The sequence below is a fragment of the Thalassophryne amazonica genome, chromosome 6, assembly GCF_902500255.1.
Source record: "Thalassophryne amazonica chromosome 6, fThaAma1.1, whole genome shotgun sequence".
Taxonomy (NCBI): domain Eukaryota; kingdom Metazoa; phylum Chordata; class Actinopteri; order Batrachoidiformes; family Batrachoididae; genus Thalassophryne; species Thalassophryne amazonica.
Window position 1 is genome coordinate 48086298 of NC_047108.1, and position 25221 is coordinate 48111518.

The 25221-nt window shown below is 41.5% G+C and overlaps 1 protein-coding gene across 2 annotated transcripts in view; it reads right to left on the reverse strand.

Moving 5' to 3' along the window:
• bcl2l1 (BCL2 like 1) overlaps nucleotides 1–25221 on the reverse strand; it is a 119609-nt gene that overhangs the window by 74336 nt on the left and 20052 nt on the right. For both annotated transcript variants that reach the window (XM_034172130.1, XM_034172131.1), the window contains exon 2: nucleotides 21850–22606. In XM_034172130.1, coding sequence (XP_034028021.1) covers nucleotides 21850–22401 — 552 coding nt within the window. In that variant the 5' untranslated portion in view covers nucleotides 22402–22606. The remainder of the gene's footprint in view (nucleotides 1–21849; nucleotides 22607–25221) is intronic.

The window sequence follows — 25221 nt, forward strand, 5'->3', positions numbered from 1 at the left end:
TCTAAGGTGCTATTGACATTAAATTTTCACCAGATGTTGGTATCAACCTAGGTAATCCACACATACAAAAGAAATCAAACCATAGATGCCCATAAATTGTTATGTGTAATAATGTGAAACAACACAGGAAAAGTATTGAATACCTGAAGAAAAGGAGGTGCAAAAAGACATGGAAAGCAAATATACCAGCTGAAATCTATCAGTAATTTAAAAGCAATCCTGCCCCTTGTCAGTGCAAGTTAATATCAGTTGGTTCAGTCCCAATTGATGACCTATAAAAAGGTGTCACACAAGAAGCATCTCATGATGGGTAAAAGCAACGAGCTCTCCACTAAGCAACCTAAGGCTAAAAATAGCTCCCAGTGATGTTATTCTAAGAAAAATAGTAGAATTCCTCGGATTTTTAGACATTTCTTAGAATTTTCCCTTGGTAATATGAAAGTTGGTCACAAGCATCTTAGGGCCTCAAGAGCGCTCCCAAGATACCAAACTGGTAAGAGTAGGGAGGAGGACTTTAGGAAGGCCAAGAGTGTCTTCAGCAGGCAAGATGGTGGAAAAGGCAGAGAGGAAGGAGAGACATTCTCCATATGTAGAATGACAGTGATTCCATAAAGCAAGGTTTACACCCAGATGGTTTTGTCGGCGAGTAGTATGTAAACCGAAGTTCGCGGTAGTTCCGGCTGTTTTCATGGTGGAAAGGGGCGGAGCTCGCCCACGTGCTTCTGCTACCAGCAGATCCAGGTCTCCGCTGGCATGCACAGCAGAGACCTGCCCCTGCACTGACTCCTGGAACACAGCAGGATGCTGACAGTGCCCCAGCAAAGCAGGCTCCAGCCACAGAGAACACCAGGAGTCCAGACAGACAGACAGACTTTGCCCCCAAAGTCCAAAAGACCCTTTATTATTTTTGTTTTTTTGCAACTAACGCAGTCAGGAAAGTCTGTACCAACACAAATATAAATGCTGCAAAAACAAGGAATTAGGAAAAAATACAAATAGCTATTACGATGGACTAGCTGTGCAGTTTTTTTTGGGGCTTCTGATGTACAATGGACAGGAATTGTTTTTCTGAGTGCCACAAACATAATTTGTGTGGAATCTTATTGCATATAAATAGCTGTACCAAAAAAAGACACCTGAAACATTTCTTGAATTGTAATGTAAATAAATGTATATAACTGTTTTTGCTACATTTGTGCATATGTTTGAGATTTACAATTTATATATGAATTTTAAGTTATGAATATTGTTTGTTAAACATGTTTGTGGTTTTCACAGTACAAAAAAACCCAAACTTTATTCCTATTCAGATTTTATGTTTTTGTGTGAATTTAGGTTCATTGTGATAATATAGAATGTCAGAATGAAAGAAAAACTGTAAAGTCACACAGGTGAGGTTACACTGAAAACAATGACAAGAAACAAAGCAAACAGTTGTTAAAGGCAAGTTATGAAGGTAAAACCAAAAGTATCCAAAAACACCCAGTTATAACCTGACTCCAGAGGGTTAAGAAAAAGCATGAGGAAGCTCATTTAAAGTTTGCTGCACAACATTTAGAAAAGCCGGGAAAAATACAGTCTGGTCAGATGAGACTAAAATACAAGTTTTTGGATGTCATAATACACACCATAAATGGCACTGCACATCACCACAAAAACACCATGCCAACAGTCAAATCTGGAGGTGGGAACATCATGGTGTGTGACTTTTTCAGTATACGGCACTGGCAAACTTTGCATAATTGAAGGAAGGATGAATGAACAAATGCACCGATAAGAAGATGGAATCTGGTACAACTTACCAGGATGATGAAAATTAAACAAAGGTGGACATTTCAACAAGATAATGATCCCAAACACACAGCCAACCAGACTCAATTGGTTTCAGAGAATGAAATGAAATCTGATGGAATGGCCCAGCCAATCACCTGACTTGAATCCAATATAACATTTAATTTAACCAGGTTAGTCCCACTGACATCAAGATCTCTTTTATAAGGGAGACCTGGACAATTAGAAAGTTTCCCATTTAAAATCTATGGAAAAAAACTAAAAGATCAGAGTTCATAGTTGAGGTCCACGAAACCTTCAAGATTTGAAGACAGTGTGGAAGAATGGGCCAAAAATCACACCTGAGCAATGCATGTGACTAGTTTCTCCATACAGGAGGTGTCTTGAAGCTGTCATTACAAACAAAGGCTTTTGTACAAAGTATTAAATAAATTTCAGCAAACATTTATGTCATTCCATTTTATTACACATAATTTAATTTTTGTACTTGTTTTGGTTTCTTTGCATCTATGGATTATTTGGGTTACAGACATCTGGTGAAAATTTCATGTCAATAGCAACTTCACAAATACATTTACTGAGAAACATGGTGATGTGTTCAATACATATTTTACCCGTTTTGTGTGTGTATATATATATATATATATATATATATATATATATATATATATATATGGAACACTGGTTAATTACCCATTATGGAACACACTGGTTTTGATGGCTACTAAATATTGAGAAATTGGAAGGTTCCAATTATAGATTTGGGTCTTATTTTACAAGGATGAAATTTGAGATAATTTATGTGCCAAGTGTGAAATGTTATGATGCACTGACATGTCAAATTCATATTGTTCTGAATGAGTCTGGGACTTAACTTTTAATTATCTTGTAACTGAAATAACGTCAATAATTTTTTTTAAATAATTGGTACCTTTGCAAATAAATTCTGTATTTATACATTCTCTTAAATGTCTACTGTGAAATGCAGTTGAAAGTTCCAACTGATTGAAAATCCTGGCAAGATGACGCATTCATGTGCAATCTTACAGCAACTACAACTTCCCTAATGGTCACAAGTGAATTCAGTATTTTGTGTTCAGCTTTCAAAAGTCACATTTTATCACAAAAAATAAAATCACATTTTAAATAACACTGCTGAATTAGATGTCAATGTGGGTTAATCAGATTCTGCCAAAAACATTGATTACCTTGCATTAGAATGGGCTTCAATAACAATCAGATGGCATTTACATCAAATTTTCTATTACTGGAATATTACCAAAGCCATGCTGTACACTCTGTCCCATCCACTCATTTCCTGTCTACTGCAATCTTTGAAGACAACCAATGACAAGAATTTGGAAAAGTCCAATAAGATCACGAGACAAGTGATGGAGCAAGTCTGTGAAGGTGAGAGAGAGAGAGAGTGACCTTGCTGTGAAGAACAGACTAATATTTCATCAGTGAGCACAAAAGGTGCACTTTCCTCATAGCTACACTTCAGTTCCTTCATCTGCCAGCGGCTATGCGCTTCATCCATGTGTGTGTCACAAGAGAGGAGGAAAGTAGGAAAGAAAGAAAATCTCAAGAGGATACTACTCAGAGGCAAAGGCCTCAGATCCCCTTTGAGGGTACAGGTACCCTTCAGGGAACGGAAAGAGCAGGCCTGTTGGTTTTAAAGACAGACTGCAAAAGAGGGAAAGTGAAAAAGACTATAAACACCAACAGGAAGAAATCAAAAGGACTCTGGGGTAAAACACCTACAACACTGCATAGTTCAGATTTCCTTTGTACCTCGGGACCACCCCCATGGCAAGAGAGTTATGTTATGAATAAGGAACAAATACCACACCACTGTAAGATCTGCAGTACCATGTGACTGGATCAACAATACGGTAACAGTGAATTACAGAAAGCACAGACATAAAGGAAGTGGCATCATGTGGTTGAGTGTCTTTCTTCAGAATCAAGAGATGTGAAACTGCACGCGCACACACGCACACTTGGATTTTCTTAACATACTGATCCATTCCCCAAACATCCATCCATCCATCCATCCATTTTCTTCCGCTTTATCCGGAGTCGGGTCGCGGGGGCAGCAGCTCAAGCAACGCCGCCCAGACCTCCCGATCCACACACACCTCCCCCAGCTCCTCCAGGGGAACCCCAAGGCGTTCCCAAGCCAGCCAAGAGATGTGTCCAGCGTGCCTCCAGCGTGTCCTGGGTCTTCCCCGGGGCCTCCTCCCAATGGGACATGCCCGGAACACCGTCCAGGGGGCATCCGGAAAAGATGCCCGAGCCACCTCAACTGACTCCTTTCGACGTGGAGGAGCAGTGGCTCGACTCCGAGCTCCTCCCGAATGACTGAGCTCCTCACCCTCTCTCTAAGGGAGCACCCAGCCACCCTGCGGACGAAACTTATCTCGGCTGCTTGTACTCGCGATGTCGTTCTTTCGGTCATGAGCCAAGTCTCATGACCATAGGTGAGGATCGGAACGTAGATCGATCGGTAAATCGAGAGCTTTGCCCCCCTACTCAGCTCTCTCTTCACCACGACGGTCCGATACAGCGACCGCATCACTGCAGATGCTGCACCGATCCGTCTATCGATCTCACACTCCATCTGTCCCTCACTTGTGAGCAAGACCCAGAGATACTTAAACTCCTCCACTTGAGGCAAGCTGAAATACTGTTCATCAAAAATTATGCTAATCATCTCATAAGTATCTGTTCCTTTTGCATTTGAGGGAGTACGTGTGGGTGCAAACATACTTTTGATGACATGACATCAAAAACATAAACCACAAATCAATCAATCAATCAATCAATCAATCAATCTCTCTCTCTCTCTCTCTCTCTCTCTCTCTCTCTCTCATCTCTCTCTCTCTCTCTCTCTCTCTCTCTCTCTCTCTCTCTCTCTCTCTCTCTCTCTCTCTCTCTCTCTCTCTCTCTCTCTCTCTCTCTCTCTCTCTCTCTCTCTCTCTCTCTCTCTCTCTCTCTCTCTCTCTCTCTCTCTCTCTCTCTCTCTCTCTCTCTCTCTCTCTCTCTCTCTCTCTCTCTCTCTCTCCTCTCTCTCTCTCTCTCTCTCTCTCTCTCTCTCTCTCTCTCTCTCTCTCTCTCTCTCTCTCTCTCTCTCTCTCTCTCTATATGTGTGATTCTTAGACTACGGGCACTTATTATGTCCTTTGATCATATTGTATGAAAAACAGAAAAAAGGGGAAATTTCACACTTTTATAGTTATCTTTACATTGAAAGTGTGTTAAGAAATTTGTTCTAGTAGTCTATGATGACTTTCACCTTTTTTTCAGCATCATTATATGCAAATATTGCCGTTTTGTGCTTGTCCCACACCCAGACTTTTGATCTTCAATGATAAAAATGAATGGTAAAGAAACGTTTTTTCTAATGTTTTAAAATATCTCTGAATAAAATATCAGTAAAATAATTAAAACATAATTCAACGTCATACAACTGTTGTGGTTTTTTTAAACAAAATGTAGTTGTGCCACACTATTGCCGTAATTTCCACCACAACACTGTAATGTCCCTTTAAACAGTTTGTATGAAAGATTGTTTGGGTAGTTTCTATGGAGATAAACAGTGACATCAGAGCACATGTATATAGCGCCAAATCACAACAAACAGTTGCCCCAAGGCGCTTTATATTGTAAGGCAATGGTGTGGTGGAAATTACATTTACAAGGCCAATAGTGCCCGTAGTTAAAGAATCACCCATATATATATATATATACACTCAACAAAAATATAAACGCAACACTTTTGGTTTTGCTCCCATTTTGTATGAGATGAACTCAAAGATCTAAAACTTTTTCCACATACACAATATCACCATTTCCCTCAAATATTGTTCACAAACCAGTCTAAATCTGTGATAGTGAGCACTTCTCCTTTGCTGAGATAAAACATCCCACCTCACAGGTGTGCCATATCAAGATGCTGATTAGACACCATGATTAGTGCACAGGTGTGCCTTAGACTGTCCAAAATAAAAGGCCACTCTGAAAGGTGCAGTTTTGTTTTATTGAGGGGGACACCAGTCAGTATCTGGTGGGACCACCATTTGCCTCATGCAGTGCAACACATCTCCTTCGCATAGAGTTGATCAGGTTGTCAATTGTGGCCTGTGGAATGTTGGTCCACTCCTCTTCAATGGCTGTACGAAGTTGCTGGGTATTGGCAGGAACTGATACACGCTGTCGTATACGCCGGTCCAGAGCATCCCAAACATGCTCAATGGGTGACATGTCCGGTGAGTATGCCGGCCATGCAAGAACTGGGACATTTTCAGCTTCCAAGAATTGTGTACAGATCCTTGCAACATGGGGCCGTGCATTATCCTGCTGCAACATGAGGTGATGTTCTTGGATGTATGGCACAACAATGGGCCTCAGGATCTCGTCACGGAATCTCTGTGCATTCAAAATGCCATCAATAAAATGCACCTGTGTTCTTCGTCCATAACAGACGCCTGCCCATACCATAACCCCACCGCCTCCATGGGCCACTCGATCCACAACATTGACATCAGAAAACCGCTCACCCACACGACGCCACACACGCTGTCTGCCATCTGCCCTGTACAGTGTGAACCGGGATTCATCCGTGAAGAGAACACCTCTCCAACGTGCCAAACGCCAGCGAATGTGAGCATTTGCCCACTCAAGTCGGTTACGATGATGAGCTGGAGTCAGGTCGAGACCCCGATGAGGATGACGAGCATGCAGATGAGCTTCCCTGAGACGGTTTCTGACAGTTTGTGCAGAAATTCTTTGGTTATGCAAACCGATTGTTTCAGCAGCTGTCCGAGTGGCTGGTCTCAGACGATCTTGGAGGTGAACATGCTGGATGTGGAGGTCCTGTGCTGGTGTGGTTACACGTCGTCTGCGGTTGTGAGGCTGGTTGGATGTACTGCCAAATTCTCTGAAACGCCTTTGGAGACGGCTTATGGTAGAGAAATGAACATTCAATACACGAGCAACAGCTCTGGTTGACATTCCTGCTGTCAGCATGCCAATTGCAAGCTCCCTCAAATCTTGCGACATCTGTGGCATTGTGCTGTGTGATAAAACTGCACCTTTCAGAGTGGCCTTTTATTGTGGGCAGTCTAAGGCACACCTGTGCACTAATCATGGTGTCTAATCAGCATCTTGATATGGCACACTTGTGAGGTGGGATGGATTATCTCAGCAAAGGAGAAGTGCTCACTATCACAGATTTAGACTGGTTTGTGAACAATATTTGAGGGAAATGGTGATATTGTGTATGTGGAAAAAGTTTTAGATATTTGAGTTCATCTCATACAAAATGGGAGCAAAACCAAAAGTGTTGCGTTTATGTTGTGATTTGGCGCTATATAAAAAAAATTGATTGATTGATTGATTTATATTTTTGTTGAGTGTATATTTGTAGTCGAGATGGACTCACCTAAGCTGCAGGTGACAACACGAGGTGCAGTCATTTGTCAATGCCAACTACTATTTACTTAACTGAAAGATGCAGCGTTTTGCAAGGTGTTCTACTAAAACAGGAATCCCAGAGTCTGATGGCACCTTAAAAAAAATTACCTTTCTCAGGTTCTAGATTAAATCCTCTCCAACACCAAACAAATTATTCACATTTACCCAGATAAAGAATAGGTGATTTTCTGCACTTGAATAGTCCACCTCTCACTGACCATCTTTCCTCCTCATTAAAGATAAAACTACACCTGCTTTACAGTCTGCTGCTTATGGCCCTGTCACACCTTGACAATTTAGCCTGCGTATGCCAACATATTAAAAATTTGGCAAATATGCTGGCGTACATCTATTAAGTAATGGGTAAGTTTTGTATAAGTTAAGAGCATGTTGAAACATGCTGGTATATATCGTAGTATGGCAAGGACGTCAAAAAATTTTGTGCATGCAAAATATTTTCAACACGCCAATATATGGCTCATACATCCTGCATACACAGGATGTACCACACAAGTGGTAGGTACGTTATGTGACTACAGACACACATTACTCTTAAGTCAAAATGCCATGTCTAGCATACCCAAAACTTACTTCTAAGCTATGAGTAACGTGCTTTGAACCTATGTGTAACTTATACTGAACTCATCTTCAACACCTATTGATATATTTCATGTTTTCCAGATGACCACAGAACTGAGTGAATGTGTCAGCTACCATATAATGGCGTATTGGCGGCATGTTTGATACATCAGCAAAAGCTGGTTAAATCATCATGGCGTGACAGCAATATAACTTATTTGACATAGCCAGTGTATTTGCCAAATTCTTCATAAGTCGCTATACGCTAGCCAAATCCTCAAGGTGTGCCAGGCCCTTTACAGCCAACAAGTGAATGCAGGAAAAGCAGCGTAGCCTACACTTATGTTGCAAAATCTTATTTGTAGCAGCGGCTATCCTTTTTAAAATGTGAATAAATGCATGTTTTTTTATTTTGGGTTTTCCCCGAACAGTGTTTCTCAATGTCTCAGGTGGCCTCGCAATGTTGAACCTTTTCACAGCAGTCTCACATGAGCCTTCGGCACATATATTGTCATGGCAACTCTGGGCACATATAAGCCACATCACTGCATGATTTCTTCCACCCAATTCCCATGTGAATAAACCAGTCTCCCCCTCAAAGCTCTTCCTACACACCAACTAAATAAACCAATCCAAACCGGGGACACTACAAGCTGAAGTCGACAGAGCTGGCACAATCTTCTCAGCCAACAGCACAACCTAGCTGAGCCGTTTTCATCCTTCACGTGCCTTTAAATATTCTTCCACAAAGTATGCAGTTTGCGCAGCATTCTGCTCTGAAATCAGTTATTTTCAGTGGCTTGGCCTGAGAGTGCATCACGCCAGTCAGCACCTGCACTCAACATACTGTCATTATTTAAGAGAATAATGATAGCAGCTAACATCAATAATTATACATCAACTATCCAGCGTGATTATCTATCTTAGGGCATACTCACACTGAACCCAGGTTCCTCAGACTGTGCCCAAGCATAACTTTCACCCCTCTGCCACTGGCCAGCACCGACACTGTACTCCACATTCAGGGCCAAACACACGTACATCAATATAAGAGTTCCTTTGTTTTGTTTTTCTCACACACACACACACACACACACACACACACACACACACACACACACACACACACACACACACACACACGTCACTTTATTTGGTACACCTTGCTAGTACAGAGTTTGATCCCCTTTTGCCTTCAGAACTGCCTTAATTCTTTGTGCCATAGGGTCATCAAAGTGTTGGAAACATTCCTCAGGATGTTAGTCCATACTGACAGGCTATCATGCAGTTGCCCATTCAACCAGTCTGCCCATTCTGACACCAACATGTCAGAATGACATTGGGGAGGTGATGGTCTAGTGGTTAAGCATTGGGCTTCAGACCAGAGGATCCTCGGTTCAAACCCCAGCCTGCCTGGAAAATCACTAAGGGCTCTTTGGCAAGGTCCTTAATACCCGAGTTGTGTAGTTAGTGCCTTGCATGTCAACACCCTGACATCAGTGTGTGAGTGTGTGTGTGAATGGACGGCATAATTGTAAAACACTTTGAGTGTCTGATGCAGATGGAAAAGCACCATATAAATGCAGTCCATTTACCATCAACAAGGCATTTTCATCCACACAACTGTCGCTCACTGGATTATCTTCCCTTTTTCAGACCATTCACTGTAAACCCGAAAGATGGTTGTGTGTGAAAACCCCAATAGATCAACAGTTTCTGAAATACCCAGACCAGCCCATCTGGTACCAACAACCACGCTACGTTCAAAGTCACTTAAATCCCTTTTCTTTCCCATTTGGATTCCTGGTGTGAACTTTAGCAACTCATGTTCACCACATCTAGATGCCTAAATGCATTGAATTGCTACCATGTGATTGGCTGATTATCTACTTGTGTTAACAAGCAACTGAACAGCTCTATGTAATAAAGCAGTCAGTGAGTGAGTATATACAGTGAGGAAAATAAGTATTTGAACACCCTGCGATTTTGCAAGTTCCCCACTTAGAAATCATGGAGGGATCTGAAATTTTCATCTTAGGTGCACGTCCACTGTGAGAGACAATCTAAAAAAAAAAAAAAAAAACAAAACCAAAAAAAAAAAAATCCACAAATCACAGTGGGCCTCATGTATCAATGTGTGTAAGGCGATATTTGAGCGTATATGGGGTGTACGCCAAAACGGCTGCGCTACTTGGCATTTAACAATGTGGTCGTTGGCGTACGCTGCTCTGAAAATATACACCAGGTCGAGAGGTGGTGTAAATTATACACCAAAATGAACCAGCGCTGGAATCCACATAAGAATGAAAATGATCAACATGATAAACAGTACCATTATACAAATCAATGCATATGTTACATAAATAACACTTTCCTGATTATACTACATAATAATCAATACAAATCCTTATTTTTTTAAACAGTGTTCTGTGTTCTGCGTGTCTGTTTATAAGAATCTTCTCGCCCAGAAGAAAAAAAGAGCGCCAACAACTACTCATAACTGTTTGTCACTTGGAAACAGACGCCTGCAGCCAGGTGTGAGTGGAAAAAGGCGCGGTGCCAGGACGCAGATGCGCGATCTGTGAAATACTGGTCAGTCACTATTAATTTCTTATGTGTCCAACCTCGTACGTTGATCGTTAAAATTAAATTCGTTAGTTCTAAAAGCCATCATAATTATTTATAGGAAAACGTTCTATTTTTATTTCTCAAACAAATGTTTGGGCCTGAAAACAGGTTGGTCTTATTTTTCTACTAAGGTTTGAACTTTGAGAGTGTTTACACACGAGAGAAAAGTGAGAAAATGTTCATGCCTGGTTGAGAAAGTGTATAAACTGTGTAGTGAGGGGTTTTACAGCTTTGAAACGTCTATAATAATTGTAAAAAATAACGCTGACTACGTCGCGGTTTCGCATATTATGGGCTATTTTTAGAACGTAACTCCCGCGATAAACGAGGGACCACTGTAACACTGATTATATACTACAAAAAAATTTATACGACGGCCGCTTTTGACGCTCTATTGGCACGCATCGTGATTGGTGGAGTTCTTTTTCTTTGCCGTCTTCCTGGCTTCCATGTCGTAAAATGAGGGTGTCTCTGAAGCGGAGTCTGAATATTTATGGGCGTGTTTATTATAATTACGATTGTTTTCACCCGCCGCATTTATCAAGGTCACATCAGTTTTGTCCCCAGTGTCCTTAGACAGCTCTTTGGTCTTGCTATGGTGGACAGGCTGGAGTGTGATTGATTGAGTGTGTGAACAGGTGTCTTTTATACAGGTAACAAGTTCAAACAGGTGCAATTAATACAGGTAAAGAGTGCAGAATAAGAGGGCTTCTTAAAGTAGACCTGCATTGAAATAAATGTGGTCAGATTTCAGAAAGAAATAGCTGATATGTATTTCTAAGACCCTTGTGAATGCAGTAAAGTAAATCTGTAAGCCCAAATTTGTAATTCAGCGGAGAAATCTTCGTTTAAAAATGACAAATTTGCAGCTAAAATTTAGCCCTCTGTGAAAACAGTTTGTACAGCCGTATCATTTCCATGACGTCAGGGACAAGACGACGCGCTCCCGCCTTCAGTCCGATCCCGCATTGAAACTGATTTTATCTGTTAGTAATGTTACTTATACACGTCCTGGTTTCAACATCCAAAAGTAAGCTACAATGAATGTGAGATACAGATCTGTATGCTCAGATCAGCAACGCCATCGACAGCGGGCGCCGTTCTTCCTCTCCCGCTCTCTGCCTCCGCTGCGCTTATCAAGTCTGCGGGCTCGTTAACCGCTGACGCGGGCCACTCACACCGCCCGTGTCTGCTTTGCAGCCGGTGTTGTGCCAGATTCAGCGCACAACACCGGCATCACCTCTCTGTCTACTGAATGGAGCTGCAGCACACTTGGCACAAGTCCTGAGATTACGCTCGCTGTTTTAATGCGAAGCGGCCGGTACACCTGTTGCTGCAAGGACAGACTTCTTGCGGCAAAATCCACAGCACCGCACGTCTCGGCAATCGGAGCCCCAAAACTCCATGGACGCTGAGAGAGGTTTATATATTTTTAATGACTGGGATTCTTTGCAGGTCTCGCCTCCATATCCCGTGATGGTACCGGAGGTGAAAGACAGTAGATTTTCATTGCGACACCACTCAATCAAACGGGCGTATGAAAAAGTCCCCCAAAATAATTTTCAAGCACAAATAAAAGAAATGTGTACTCACCAAACGTGCCGCAAGACAATATGAAGTTTTAAAAAAAGTAGATCCTTCCGTATAAGACAAGAAAAAGGTGCAGATGCAAACTGACGTTAATCCACAAATTACAGCTGGCGCGCAATGCATGCTGGTAGAGAGGGTCTTCTCCGTGATGTCTCGGCAGTGTCCATGATGAGAGGGACAGTTTTGCAGAGGGCTAAATGTTAGCTGTAAATTTGTCATTTTTAAATGATTTCTCAGTTGAATGACAGATCTGGGCTTCCAGATTTACTTTACTACATTCAGAAGGATCTTATGTGTAAATGTAAGTCATTTTTTGGTCCAAAGATCTGACTGCATTTATTTCAATGCAGGTCTCCTTTAAAGAAAAATTAACAGGTCTGTGAGAGCCAGAATTCTTGCTGGTTGGCAGGTGTTCAAATACTTATTTGCAGCAGTAACATACAAATAAATTATTAAATAAAAATCATACATTGTGATTTCCGGATTTTTTTTTAAGATTATGTCTCTCACAGTGGACATGCACCTAAGATGAAAATTTTCAGACCCCTCCATGATTTCTAAGTGGGAGAACTTGCAAAACCGCAGGGTGTTCAAATACTTATTTTCCTCACTGTACACACACACCTATACACACACACACCTATACACACACACGTGTATATATATACGTATATATGTATACACACACACCTATACACACACACACACACACCTATACACACACACACCTATACACACACACACATATATACACACACACACACCTCGCTGAAAGATTAGACTTTAGCCCAATTCTGATGAGAATAGTTTTAAGGGGTAATGTAATATTTATTATGACCAAATAGCATGGGTTAAAAAGGCTCGATAAACGAGATGTGGGTGTGGCTACTCAAACAGGCCAGAAGCATGGCCATCACTCTTCAAAAAGAAAAAAATTGCCATGTTTAGGTATGCTTTTCCTTTGTTCTCGGCTCTGAAAGAATGAATCTGCAGTCTTTTCTGACTGTCTAGCTTCAACGCATCTGTCAGCACAACTTTTTTGCTTGCTCAATGCAGAGCAGATGGGATGAACACCTCTCACAGAGACATCTCACTGACTTTGGCTTTTGTTTATCTGCATACAGAACTGTGGACTTCACAATACACGTCAAGCGTGCAACAAAACAGGTGATCAAAAGATGCAATGTTTTTACAAATGCATTTTGTGGAACAGTGTAAAACTCCTTTCACAAAAGATTCATCTTAGCCTGAGGTAATTTCAATGGATCGTTTGACAAAAGTTAAGAGGTGCCAAAATACTGGCATGGATGGTGCATTCAGATGCAGCAAAAATACCTAGGATTTCTGGTAATTATTACTTCACCCCACCTCCCTATATAAAGCTGCCCTGTCTTAATAAATTATCCAATAAGGGATTTATCAGTCAATCGTACTGCATGCATGACAAGATTTTAAGAAGGCAGCAGATGAATAAATATTTTGTAGCTTTGCTTGATGACCACAATTCACATTCATCAATAAGTTAAGAAACTACACTCATTGTTAACCCAAATGCTATTGAATGAATTGAGGGCAGTATTATCCAAGTAGTAAAAATAATATTAGCAGTAATTATTAAATTCAACAGTGGTGTCAGGGACATGACAGAGTTCTGTGCTCCTGTGCCTTTGTGATCACACTATGTGCATCCACGGGTGTGTGCAGCTGGACCATACATTGTACCACTTCTGCAAGTAGAGGCAGGCAAACATCAGTGAGGAGGCCCAGACTATGGCCCAAAGCATGCATGCCAGTCAAACAAACTGGAATTTGGGGGCAAGGCAAGCTTGGGCATTGTACAGAGTGTCTAGTGTGAGTATACCATTAGACTAGAGCAGTGTGCGTAGTGATGTTCAATACATTTTGATGAGCTCTGGCTTTTACAAAACATGGGACATTAGTAAGGCCAGTAAAGCCTTGAAATATGCTACAGCTTTAGTCTCATTTTGTTTTAACATTTCTGCTGGTGGTGAGGTAAGTACGTGAGTGGGTGAGTGAGCGTGCGGGGGATGACAACTTATAACTAACTAGCGTGTTGCCCATAGGGATCCACAGGCTCTATATTGGGTCGTGTTTATAAAATACGTGGCTGACATTATTGATGGGTGGTAATAAATTATGCAAAGATTCTATGAGTTGGAATGGCGTGTGAATCCAGAATGTTTTCAGAACCTTAGACCTCAACAGCTTTTAGAAGAAGTACTCAACCCTTTTATTTCCTGTTAATTATGTAATTTTTTTTTAAAATGTTAATTTACTGTCTTAATGGATTTATAAATTGTTTAGGTTCGTCATATTATATATATATATATATACACACACACACTATTTTATTACTACTTCTATTTCGTCATTTGATTTTTAAATGACCACAATGCAAATAAGTGTTTTCACTTTGTGTCATTCATGTATTTTTAACGTATTTACAATTATGTTAATAAAATCATGCATGTACACTTTTAATATATAGATGTACCACCCCCTGTTGGAATGGCGTGCGAGTCCAGAATGTAATTATCACACAAACTGTGGAGTAAGACATCAAAAGCGCCACACTTTTCACTCATGGTAACAGCAACGTGACACTTCACTAAACTGACTAAACCAATTGAACTACAAAAACGCAATAAATCAATAACACTAACAACACTTAACATGAACCACAATATTTTTTGCCAGCTTGCACTCGGCCGAGACGGACGCATTTTCTCTTCTCTCCCTCCCTCATCTTTCCTGCTTCTGTGGCGTGTTGTCTGTGAGGCTCCAGTTTGTGCTCTTCTGAAAAGTGACAAAAATGGATTTGTTAAAGTGGTCTCTGAACGCAATTGACACTATTTTTTCTACAAGACATTCGGGGGCGGAGGACCCGACCTGTCCTGCCGGGACGCATGTGATGGGCTAGTGGAGGAGATGGCAGGCCATGTGCCTTTACACGCTGTCTGTGGAGGATGTTGAAGATGTGTATCTATTTGGCTTGGGAGTGACCGGCTTTCTGCTGTGTGGCACGGGCATAGCGCTGGTTTACTGGAAATTTAAAAAAGTGGAGGCTGTTTTGATTGGGCCATCCAGATTGCCCGACTTGATTGATTCGATTGGAAGGACAGTGACTGTTCAGTCGGCGGGTGTTAACCGCACGTTGGAAACCATCTCTGGGAGGATTGCAGCGCTGGAAAACCGCCTTGACCATCAGTAAATGACCATATTTCCTTTCTACATTCAGATGCATTGAGAGCCACTTTGTTCTCAGAACTGTGGAATCTTTCAGGCGTCTGCTAATCAGACATTCATTTGGCTTCCCCAAGACAGCTGCACTTCAAGGCTGCTGCGATAAAAAACCTCCAAGAAGATTAAACACTCAAGCCTCGCTTCCCTGGTTTCCCCCTCCCTCAGCTTCTCCAGCTCTGACGTTGACTGTGAACAGTGGACTGCTCAGAGAACCCCCCTCCCTTCCAGGATTCAGTCATGGCCGTTGTTTAGCGCCAAGAAGGGCTGCTACCGGAGTGTTCTGATAAACTGGACTTTCAAAGCTCGGCTGTCGTCCTGTGTTCTTGTTTGTCTGTGTGTTTACTGTTCTCTGTGCTGATAAGAGTTTTTTCCTCATTGTTGTGGCTTCTCAAAGGCAGCGACCTTGAGGGTTTTTTTCTCTTCCTTACCTTGTGTGTCCTTTTTTATATGCGTTTATGTACCAGGCTGGCTTATGTCTGTTACGTGTGTGTTGTTTGTCTTTGGGTCGGTCATGGTTTGCTCAGCCCTGCTGTGACCTAAAGCAGGGATGTACATCTAGAGCTGGTCCCCGGGCGCCTTATGGCGACTTCTGCTCCTAACTGGCAATTAGGATGGGTTAAATGCAGTAGACACAATTCATTGTGTTTCTTTGTGCATATGACAATAAAATTCTTTTGAATCCTTGAATTTAAAACCCCAAAACCCTGAACTCCCATGGTGCACTGCAGCACAACATTCACTGCTCACTGTTAGATAATATCGCTAATTTCTCCAAAAATATTAGTCCTATCAACTTACCATTTTCGCAGCATTCATCCTTGACCCAAAATACATAAGCATACCAAATGGCAAATGTCAGCTCTCCCCAGTTTCGATGTGATCAAAGTCATACATACGCACACAGAGACCACTTGGATATTTTAATTTTATTTTTATATATATCATTTCAGGCCGACTACATCCTGCAATAAATCTTCTCAGAGTATAAGCCAAAGCAAGTCGAATTATATTTTAAGGATCTTTGTAAAACAATCCCAACTGATCTGATTAATCATGAAAGCAATCTGTAGATTACCTATGAAAAAATATTGTAGTGTTTCAGACTCAAAGTAAATGGCCAAATTTGAGGTCTGGTGTGCAACAAAGCTAGCCTGCCCAACAGGATTGTTGTTAAGCTATACTGTTCAGCTAATAGGATGTCTGTTTCCATAGGACAGACCTTTGACCTAGCGTGAGACACCATAGAAGTGATCAGCAGCCCCTCCCATCACTGTTCTTCAATGACACAGGAACACAAAGGGAAAGAGCTGACCTAAACTGTCCTGAAACTGCTCACAGGCACATCTGTCCACACAAACACCCAAGGATTTTCAATAAATACCTGTACCACCCATTTCACGCTTAAAGTAGATATATTTAAAAAAAAAAAGCTTTTAAATGAAGCAGCTGTCCTGAGAAGACAGGGAAAACAGATAGCGAAAGGAGGGAAGAGGACAAAAAAAGAAAAGAACAGAGCCAATCAACTGACCGGAGAAAAACAAAGGGCTATCTGTAAAAGCTCTGGACTTCATCCCACCCTGTGATGAGGGAACTTCGATCCCCAGGCAGGCAGGCTGTAGAGAGCCACAAAGCCCTGATGTAGACTGTTAAGCTCCCACTTCGATTCTGCTCATTGAGCTCCATGCTGCTGATCAATTAGTGAACAGCTGAACGAGCTGCTGACCACAGACAAACATGCTCTCTTCAGTTTGTTAGGCTCAGCAGTTTTTTCTTTTTTTTTTTTTAATAAATACTTCTTTGGTTGGTTGTTAATTGCCTTTCGTTCAGTTTTCTCTGTATTCAATCCAGGGTCTTTTCTCCTCCACTGCAGGACAGCAGAGCTACAACCACTTCTCTCAGGTTACAATGTTATGGAGAAGTCTTCACATACTGACTTATCTGGATAAATTTGTCCAAGTCAAATTGCAACATACATACATACGGGTAGGGCTGCAACAACGAATCGATAAAATTCGATTACAACAGGCGTTGGCAACACACTGCGTCATCGATGTGTTGTATCGAGCGATTATGGCGTCAGAAGCTGCTGGCCGCTTCTGACGCCAGTAGCGACCAGTGTACAAAGTAGATCAGACGCTGTTTCATAGAAGAACTAACTTAGAATATGGCAGAAGCAAGTAGACAGAAGAAAGTTAAGACTTCAAAAGTGTGGGAGCACTTTACGTTAACGCAAAGACGTTTGTTAACTGCAACATTTGCAAGTCGGACCTCGCACGGCACGGGAGTACGACGGTAATGATGCAGCATCTCAAACGAAAGCATATTGAAGTCATCAACGAGGAAGGGGAGAGCTCAGTGTCTGGACAAGTTAAATGTTTGTTTATTTTTGTGTAAGCAGTCATAACGTCTCAGTATGACAAGTCAGGCAGTGATATGAAGCCTGACGGTTGGATCTAGTCAGGCTCAGGCTGTCTGCGCGTCTCCCAGAGCAGTGAGGTGAGGAGCAGAGAGTGAGAGAAAAAGAAGAAAAACTAACAGCACCGACAGTTTTTTATTAATGTTGTCAAAGTCCTACCATCAACATTAACGCTTGTCCGATTGTCCGGAACAAGTGTGAAATGTGATCGGACAAGTAATAGCTCTAAATCGTTGTCCGACCGGACAAGTGCCATTTTTTTTTTTTTTTGGTTTAAAACGTTCAAATTCTTCTCACACCTCGCAAGAAAGTGTCTTCGGTTTTTCCTGCCACTCTCCATGCAGCGGACAATCGGAAAACATGGTAACACAGGGTACTCCCCAGACAGTGGAGCAACGATGCCGCGCCACAGTGTTCCGACAGCGCCGTCACACTCTGTCCTGCTATCAGGTAGTTTTTCTAAAATTCAGCCAGACTGTTTGTGCAGAACTGAACTGGCCACTCCCCCTACCCGCAGACAAAGAGCCGAGCAGCGCTGTAGCGGAAAAAAAACTCAGTCAAAGTCTTCAGATAAAACGAGCTCCTTCTGCTTGTATAGCTCCAGAAATTCATTTATAGGCTTTATTTTACAGTTGAAAGTCTTCATGTTTCCAAAGTTTGCTCAAATACGGTGAGAGAGAGAGAGAAAAAAAATATGTGGGATGAGTCACGTGTCATTGTGAAATGACCACATAGTTTACAAGTTATACAGAGAATGATGCACATATAATGAGTCTGGCTATAGTTTTTGATTTAGGTTTTATGGTTAACTGGTTATGCTAATTGCTCATTTGCAGCAATAAAAATACCTCTTTTTTCACCGTATATTTTATAACATTTATATGTTTCAATGTTGTTTTATGGCAACTCAGCCCTTTGATGCAGCAATGCCATTTGAAATAATTATTTTTGTTCTTTATTATAAACTGTTTTATTCTTTATTATTTTATATTTCAACAGCCAAGGGACATTTGACAATTTGTTGATTTTCAAGTATTTTAAGTTTTCAAATAATGTTCTGTTGTTAAATAAAGTGATGGAAGGAGAGAAAAATTGTTTCCCCGCTAATCCGATTAATCGTGTCAAAACCCCATCAGATTAATCGATTACCCAAATAATTGTTTGTTGCAGCCCTACATACAGGTATAATAAATTAAAAACAATGCTGTGGATTTTCCACTTCTGGCGAGATGTACATCACAAACCTTTCCTGGAAGGTTGGGAGAGGCAGATAGATAGCCTGGCTGTTTAGCTCAAAGCACAGCTGATAAAAAGGAACAGGATGCACTCAGTATTTCAATACACACACACCCACATCTGAAACAACACACAATATAACCCAGGAGCCTGTCAACAAAAGCTTACGCTATCTGCACACATTTTCCCACAACTGTAACTAGCTTGGGTCAAAAATTTGACCAGAGTTGAAATTATTACTCGATCGATAGAAGAAGGGCCTTTATTGTATATACAATGAAATTTGTCCTCTGCATTTAACCCATCCTAATTACAGTTAGACACAATCCAACTAGGAGCAGTGGGCAGCCGCAGTGCCGCGCCCGGGGACCAACTCCAGATGCAGAGATGTTGCCGCGGTCAGGAGGAGACCCATGTTTTTGATTGCGGAAAAAAAAAAAGAGTGCCGGAGAAAACCTGCGCAGAAATGGGGAGAACATACAAACTCCACACAGAAACAAACTGCTCATGAGTGAAATCAAACCCCAGAGCTTCTTGCTGTGAGGCAACTGTGCTAACCACTGAGCCAAAGTGATGCAATAGTCTTCCATTTATCAAAAAAAAAAAAAAAAAAAAGGCAAATGTTAACTGGTCACTCTTTCTATATTGACAATATTTACTTATTTGACTCATCAGTTTTAAACTGGAAAGCAGTGATCAAGATTACAAAATGATCACCCCCACCCTGCTCTGCCATGCTGGTTGCTTACATGCATTATATATTGGTTGTAGCAACTCTTATGGTGAATTGAACCAATTAAACACTACTGTACATGTAATTGATGAATGTGAAGTACTAACTAAATAAAAAGTCCAATTCATTCTCTCCCCCTGGTGTTATTGGACCAGATGTGCTACCATTGTGTGAAGTACGTGTGGGAGATATAGCAAAAGTATCACCTTTCTTTCTCACACACACACACACTTTATTTTCCCAGGCTTTCATGATTTTAAACATTTGATGATCTGTATCGAAATTAGGGATGTACCGATCAGGTTTTTTTGGCCCCGATCCGATTCCGAGTATCTGCCGATACAGAGTCCCGATCCGATACTTTAAAAAACTGAATGAACAATGAACAAATGCTAAATATATAATAATTTCATTTTAATCACCTTATTTTATTATTTATCACTTAAACAGTGCACTTCTCCTTGAGGTAGCTTGAACAATCAAGTAATAATCTACCAGACGTAAAAAAAAAAAGGTACAAATTTCCATGTTATTTTATTTGTCTAAAAATAAATGTCAAAGGTTCCTTATGTTAAACAAGAAATTATCTAATCTGAAATAACAGGTGGTTTTAATTTATAGATGAAAGGTTTTTTTAAAGACCCATTTATTGATTTAGCTATTTTAATTACAAGTGTTCTAAACTTTTTTAAACAGTAATCAGAAATTTTGAGGTAACAACAAGAACAAAAAACATTTCCAAGGATTTTTCTTCAGACACATGGTTTCTGCACTGATCTCTGGTTCAAATCCCCGCCTGACTGGAAAATCACTAAGGGCCCTTGGGCAAGGTCTTTAATCCCCTATTGCTCCTAGTGTGTAGTGAGCGCCTTGTATGGCAGCACCCTGACATCGGGGTGAATGTGAGGCATAACTGTAAAGTGCTTTGAGCCTCCGATTCAGATGGAAAAGCGCTTTATAAATGCAGTACATTTACCATTTGTACAGATCAGTGGTTTCTGCCACTAGTCTTCCGTGTTTTGGCCCGACGCGTCGTTCCTATTGGACAGCGCAAAGCTACGTCACAGTTCAGAGCGTCGAAAGTTCAAAAGTCATTTTGAAAAGTAAAAGTAAAAAAAAAAAAAAAAAAAAAAAACTTACATTTGCGTCCTGACAGTCTTCAGTGTGCCCCTCTGATGCTTTATTAGTGTTCAATAAGTTCAGAGCAGCGCAGTGAACGTGAATGAAGACGGAAGCTCTTTAAGACGCTCTCCTAAATGTGATGAGTGTGCACGTCACTCGTGCACACACCATCTCTCGCTCTGTTTTGCAGACAAACGATCACAGAACAATTAGTTTTTTTCTTTTTGTTAATCAGACGACAGATCGTTGTCCCGAGGACTTGGTCAGCACCGGGTCCTGCTGCGCACGGAAGGATGACTGAGCAAGAGTTTCGGTGGGAAAGTGTACATCATCCTCTTGTCATTCCATCGAGGCATCAGGCTGAGCGCGTAAACACACAAACAGCAGTTCTGCGAAAGAAACTTTGTGCGTGCAACTCCCCCCACCTCTATCCGGTTGAGCTTATGTTTTTTCTTTTGTTCAATTAAAAAAAAAAAAATTGGGTTGAACTTTGACAGCGTCAGCCTCTCGACAAGCAGCAATGCTCGCTCCCGTCAGAAGCGTCACGTCAAAAGCCGAGCTAAAGCGACGCTTCTAAAAAGCAACGCGTCTCACGCCTCTGACGCTTGCGACACGTGAAAGGTCCATTAATCTGCAATAATGAGCCTGAAATAGTGCTGATCAAAATAATGAGGATAAAATCTATATTGGATTCCTGATCGGGATGCAACGTCCGATTTCGATCAAGTCTGAAACCATGTGATCGGATCGGGACATCCCTAATCGAAATGTAACGGGGCTGATTCCAAATCAAAACCTGTTCCAATATTTTACTCAACTTTCACACAATCCATTCATTAGTAAAACTCCATCAATAAACATGAATCTGCCTGTCCAACAAATTGGTTGCCTATTTCAAAATGTGTGCCTGCTTCAGCAACTTATAAAAATAAACAAAAAACAGACAAAGGACAATGAAAACATTACATCCTGCCCTTCAGGCTTGCATGTGTTATTTGTAGGTGTGGCTTACCCATCCGCCTTGGCTCTGGATCCAGGGCTGAATGTGGTTGTCCAGGTAGACAGTCATCCACTCTACGATCTTGGCCACCAATGAACTCATTTCTCTCTCTACACACTCGACACACAGCGCTCCACCGAATGCAAACAGCCCTATTATGCGGCCCCAGTTGACGCCATCCCGGAACACTTCATCCATTACATTCTCGAAGCTTTGGTAAGCCGTGGCCGGTGTGATGTGGAGCTGGTTGTGGAGGTCGCTGAAGGCGCGAGCATATAACAGCTCAAACTCGTTGGCTGACTCCCGGAGGGCCTCTTTTACAGCGTCCAGGCTCGTCGCTGACTGCAAATGTTGCTGCCGGGAGGAAGCTGGGGGGGTCCCAGGACTTGTGCCATTAGAGGTCCCATTGGAGTGTGTTGCTACTGGCTGTTCCTCAGCAAAACCAGCCTCCCCACCCTCAGTCCTGCTTGAAGACTCTAAAAGTCCAATGTGGTAGAAAGGATCGTTTCTCTGGGAGAGTTTATAGTTTATGTAGAAAACCACCAGTTCTCTGTTTTGAGACATTGTGAATTTAAATTTCTTTTCTCCTTGCTCCTGAGCCTCTCTGTTCCTCTGTTCGTTGAGCCGTCCTGTGCTAGAATCAACACACAACGTGCAAGATGTTCTCCCTGTGTCTCCTCTCCTCAGATCAACATAATCAGCTGATGTCCAGAGGACACTTGAGGGGCAAAATCTAAACCTACACAAGGCTGACAAATCAGCTCAGGCCCTGTAGAAAAGACAACAATGAAAGGTCAAAGTCTGGATAGTTATAGCATATTGGAATTATGCACGTGTGGACAATGGTGCGTGTGAAGGAGGAGGGACGACACAGCTCAGCAGGTATGCTTGAGACTTTAAAATTAAACCTGGACAGACAGGGTCAAAGTGTATTTCTCTAATTGGACTGTTACATATGGAGCAGGCGGCAGTGACATTCATATCATAGGGCAAAATGTGTTTGTGAGCATGACAGAGACAGAAGAGAGCACACGAGGTTTTAGGTGAGGAAAGATCAGACTGACAGGCAGCCCACACAGACAGTCACCTCATCGCTGCCCTTCGACCTCCAGCTGGACCATTTGAACACCTTGGATATCTGAACACTAGGCTGTTACTCACATAGACATGTATGCTGTCATTTAAGAGGCTTTTTAAGATTCAGGTGGATGGTGAAAATATGCGATGGTCTCACATTTGCCAGAATATTTATAATGAGATGTCCTGCGTTCTTTATGAATTACATCTGGACTTGCAGCGCACCCGGCTGAGCTCAACTCAGAGGCTATGTATGGAGTTATCTTAGTGCCATTAATGTCTGAAAGGAAATACCTTTGACAAAAACTACATATTTTATTTCTATTTATGTCCAAAGATCAAGGATTCATTGACTAATTTATATCAAATCAATTTTATTTATATAGCGCCAAATCACAGCAAACGGTTGCCCCAAGGTGCTTTATATTGTAAGGCAAAAGCCATACAATAATTACAGAAAAACCGCAACGGTCAAAACGACCCCCCGTGAGCAAGCACTTGGCGACAGTGGGAAGGAAAAACTCCCTTTTAACAGGAAGAAACCTACAGCAGAACCAGGCTCAGGGAGGGGCAGTCTTCTGCTGGGACTGGTTGGGGCTGAGGGAGAGAATCAGGAAAAAGACATGCTGTGGAAGAGAGCAGAGATCAATCACTAATGATTAAATGCAGAGTGGTGCATACAGAGCAAAAAGAGAAAGAAACACTCAGTGCATCATGGGAACCCCCCCAGCAGTCTAAGTCTATAGCAGCATAACTAAGAGATGGTTCAGGATCACTTGATCCAGCCCTAACTATAAGCTTTGGCAAAAAGGAAAGTTTTAAGCCTAATCTTAAAAGTAGAGAGGGTGTCTGTCTCCCTGATCTGAATTGGGAGCTGGTTCCACAGGAGAGGAGCCTGAAAGCTGAAGGCTCTGCCTCCCATTCTACTCTTAAAAACCCTAGGAACTACAAGTAAACCTGCAGTCTGAGAGCGAAGCGCTCTATTGGGGTGATATGGTACTATGAGGTCCCTAAGATAAGATGGGACCTGATTATTCAAAACCTTATAAGTAAGAAGAAGAATTTTAAATTCTATTCTAGAATTAACAGGAAGCCAATGAAGAGAGGCCAATATGGGTGAAATATTTATTTATATATTAATATATTATATAATATATATTATATATTATTTATACATATTATATTTATTTATTTAAAAAGACCCAATAAAATGTTGACATAGAAAACCCGTAAAGCCTAGTTTTAGTTGTTGTTGCTTATTCAGCTGCTCCCGGTTTTGTTCAGAGTCACCACAGCGGATACAGCCAGATCCACATTGGTAATTGGCAGACATTTTATGCCGGATGCTCTTCCTGACGCAACTCCAGTTTTACCCAGAGAAAAACACAGAAAATTCACAAGAGGTATTGATAAGGGAATTGATAGATAAAATCTTATCAATACGCATCCCTGGCTCTGACAGAGTCTTCTCACTGTGCTGGCATTCAGTGGTGCCGCAGTAGCAAGGACACAAACAAACTCTGTTGCATCTTCTCACCATGAGAATTTGCTGGGTGCACCGATGTCCAGATTAAAAAGTACACAGCACTGTCTTTTTCTTCAGTTCAGTCTGACCTTGGCTAAATGAAGAGCCACGCTGAATCTTGCCACTTTGGGATCAGGCCTCTCTCCTCTCATGCAGAATTCACACCCCATACCGGAGCTTTGGCCAATCAGAAAGCCAGTCTGAAGCCACAAGATATTAACGCATGAGTAGGGATGGGTACTGATAAGATTTTATCAATACCATTATTGATTCCCCTATCGATACCTCCTGTGAATTTTCTGTGTACTACAAGTAGTTTTCTATGTCAACAATATTTTATTGAGTCTTAAAGTAAATAGTCACTGGATCCTTGACCTCTGGACATAAATAGAAATAAACAAATTCTGTATTTTTTGTCAAAAGCATTTCCTTTCAGACAATGGCATGAAAGTCTCTCCACACGTCTTAGTTGAACTCAGACGGCTGCTGGAGTCTACAGGTCTGGAGCCATACAGTCTTGGGCTGCTGCACATCAGTGCAGGACATCTCATTTTGGGAGGAAAAAAAACATTTTCATCGATTGCAGTTTATTACGTTTATAACAAGGTGTCATTTGATTTGAACAGTGATTTGCTTTGAAGTTATTAACTCTGAGCGGACTCTATCTTTCTAACTTGACTCAGTAGAGAGCGGCGCAGTGTTTAGAGCAACGGAACGGAGGACGATTCTCGTTTCTTTCTTGCAACAAGACAGGAGTCCCAATCCGCACAAAAGTGACTCAC